General features: G+C 52.3%; 1 protein-coding gene; it reads right to left on the bottom strand.

Annotated features, from left to right (window-relative positions):
* Window positions 1–634: 634 nt before the first annotated feature.
* GSTUM_00003037001 (uncharacterized protein) lies at window positions 635–1,506 on the bottom strand. XM_002836673.2 has 2 exons: window positions 1,132–1,506; window positions 635–1,061 (listed from the first exon to the last, which is right to left on the bottom strand). Exons 1-2 carry the CDS (start codon window positions 1,434–1,436, stop codon window positions 866–868), a joined length of 501 nt encoding a protein of 166 aa, XP_002836719.1. The 5' UTR covers window positions 1,437–1,506; the 3' UTR covers window positions 635–865.
* Window positions 1,507–2,955: the final 1,449 nt, after the last annotated feature.

Here is a 2,955-nt window from a genome sequence, read left to right as displayed (position 1 = left end):
CTGTTGATGTTTTTCGAATTAGTGGAAGTCTTATTATGATTTCACTAGAATTCAAGTATACTATGGCACAGTGTTGTCAAGTCTCGTTGTCTATCATGCATTACCCTAATGCGTCTCTTAGCAACTTTCTAGCATGCATATTGACTTTGGCTGCATAGCGAGTTTGGCGAGTTTTTCCGGTAGTCTCAGAACAACTTAAGCCACAAGGTGCATGTTTGGTCGAAACACCATCCTACTAAGGGAAGGCGCAACAAACCTCCCACACCGGTACTCTCTCCATTTCGGTCTGTCCTCCCGTAAATTAGCTGCTTGCGCCTCCTTGTGTCTCCTCATAGCGGTGTTTTCATACCTGACTTAACTTTCGGGTGCTTTCTCAACGCTTATTACCGAACCAACCGCGGGCAAATATCCCCCATCTACTCGTAGGGGAAACGCGAGACCGTGGAAGCACAGTTCTCGCCTTGAACACCCCCCGGGGGCCCATTACCAGCGCCTATTGGCTAGTCACGTGACATATCCCACTTCTACCAGTCTCAATGATTCCATCGCCAAGCCGTTCTAGTCTCACCATCTCGGGGTCCGTTGGCTAGTTTTGTGCTGTCGCGAGAAGATCTTGTTCCCAGGGGTAACGAGATCTGGAGCGTATCATTCCCCGGTTGGCAATAAATTAAACTACTGAGACCTCATTCCGCCCATCTATTAGGCCCAGTGGGGGACCTAAGCATGCCGCACATGAACACAGGATCGTGCTCTCTCCACTTGTGTGATCTCACCTATCTCCTCCCTATATCCCTACTCCCTCCTGGACAATTCGGAAACTGACCATATAGTGCAACCCCAGTATCGCTGCTAGTAGCCTACCCCTCTACAACCTCGACACGGGAAAGTTAAATTTCAAATGTTCCGCTGTATAACAAATCCTCCCGTCGTCCTTCCTGCTAATAATCCCCTTAATAGTAGCCAGGGTCCTCCCGGCCTGGACCACTTCACTGTGAATAACGAGTACTGTTCCCACCGGGGCAGGTCGTAGGTAGGAGATATTCAAGTTCCTGGAAACACCACTGCCGCCCCATGTCCGAATCCGGCCATTAGCCCCCTATTCTCTCCGATTCCTAACGCTGGCACACTCACAGGTAATCCCAAAACCCCTCCCGTGCAACGGGCAGCAGCGCCGTGGTGGTGCAAACGTCGAATATCAGCGCGGCGCAGCCGCCATGAAGGTTCCCCATGAGGTTCGTGTGCGAGGCGGCTACTGTGTACTCGAACGTGCTTGTGCCGGCAGGCTCGGAAGCGGCGGAGACGAGGGTTAGCTCGTGTTGTCGGAGGTTGGCGTCGTAGATTTTGATTTGAGAGCTTGGGTCAATATTGTTGAAGAAGCAGTGTATTTTTTCTTCGGGTGTCAGGGTGTTTGAGAGCCAGGGGGGTTGGGAGGTCATTTCTGGTTGTAGGGCGGGGAATTGGAGAAGGGAATTAGGAGGGGAAGGGGGGAGGAGGAGGCGGGGTGGGGTGCGGTGGTGTGCCCGGACAAGTAAGATATTGAAGGCAGGAAGTGAGGAAAGTCTATCACTGCACCGTATGATACTCATGACGAAATTATGCCACGACCAACTAAAATTGATATGATAACAGGTGATTTTTTGTTACCCTACCGTACTCTAAAGGAATTCCCTCACCCCCGATTATGCTACCCCTGCCCACTACCCCCCACCCCGGGTTTCGATATGTGGTGGTACGGTGAAGGCGGCGGTATATCCCCAGGCTAAATCTAGTAAGGGTAATCTGGGGTTAGCCTCCGCTAAGAGGGCAGCAAGGGCTTGTTTAAGCGAATTGGGTCGGGGATACAGGAAATGTCCTCGAGTACAGTACACTAATACGCACCACTACACTACAGTATGATAGATTAAGATAAACTAGGATATGTCGAGATACACGCAGGAACCATATCCGCCACACAATCCACAGATGGTATAATACCATATAAATATCATACGAATAGCCGTAATTTGATGTGTACTAGTACAATCGCACAAGCACTGCGCAGCAACAATCCCCTAGTTTAACCGCCCTTCTCCCCTTCACAGCACCAACACCCCCGCTCCTAAGTATCAGCCCCGGAACCTTCATTCTCCCGAAACAGCTTCCCCCTGACCGCCTCCACCCCCAGCATCACGGCCTGCTCGAGCACCGTTTCCCCATAGCTGTTCACAAGCCCCAAGTCGGCCCCGGCATCCTCCAATAACCCGACCAGTTCACCCCTTCCTTCCTCGACCGCCCAGTGCGCCGCTGTGAATTCATCACCGGACCTCTCGTTCACGTCCGCTCCCGCCTCCAGCAGGAGAATAATGACATCAGTCCACCCCGCGGCCACAGCCTCGTGTAGCGGTGTCCAGCCGCAGTAGCTCCGGGCGTCGACCTTTGCCCCGGAAGCTAAGAGCATCTTAGCTATGCTCGCGTTGCCGTTGCGAGAGGCGTGGTGTAGCGCTGTCTTCACCGGCGGGAGGATGGGGGATTGTGATAGGATGTACTCTATTATCTCGGTGTGTGAATGCTTGCTAGCCCATTCTAGCGGCGAGAGGCCCAAGTGCGGCAGTAGCGTGTGTCTGAGGAGATGGGTGTGCAGGAGGTTGTAGAGATGTTTGCAGGTCTTGTGGAGGTTTGAGAGGGCGGAGGTAGGCAGCGTGGAGGAGATCTGAAGAACGAGCTCGTTCGGGAGGGCTTGGAAGGGCATTTGTATGGGATTATTTTTTCTTTCTTCTTCTTCTGTGCTATGGAATCACTATCGCTGTAGTGGGAGATTGCGTGAATCGCGGGGCGGGGCGATTGTTTTGGGCTGAGGGAAGTTCGATGGGAATCGCCGGTCCGGCAAAGAATCTAATAAGTAGGACGGTCAGTTGTATCTGTCAATATTGTACCGTACATTGGCATGTGGACGTGGTGACTTGTACAAATAAAGGC

This window comes from Tuber melanosporum (assembly GCF_000151645.1).
Source record: "Tuber melanosporum whole genome shotgun sequence assembly, scaffold_159, strain Mel28".
In the NCBI taxonomy this organism is placed as follows: domain Eukaryota; kingdom Fungi; phylum Ascomycota; class Pezizomycetes; order Pezizales; family Tuberaceae; genus Tuber; species Tuber melanosporum.
Note: the sequence above shows the minus strand (reverse complement) of the source record. Positions and strands in the feature narration are given on the sequence as shown.

What these genes read in the sequence shown, in the direction of transcription:
- GSTUM_00003037001 (XM_002836673.2), bottom strand. Translation starts at nt 1,436, where the DNA reads ATGACCTCCCAACCCCCCTGGCTCTCAAACACCCTGACACCCGAAGAA. An exon ending in GAGGGGTTTTGGGATTACCT is followed by an intron (nt 1,062 to 1,131) that starts GTGAGTGTGCCA and finishes ATGGGGCGGCAG; the next exon opens with TGGTGTTTCCAGGAACTTGA.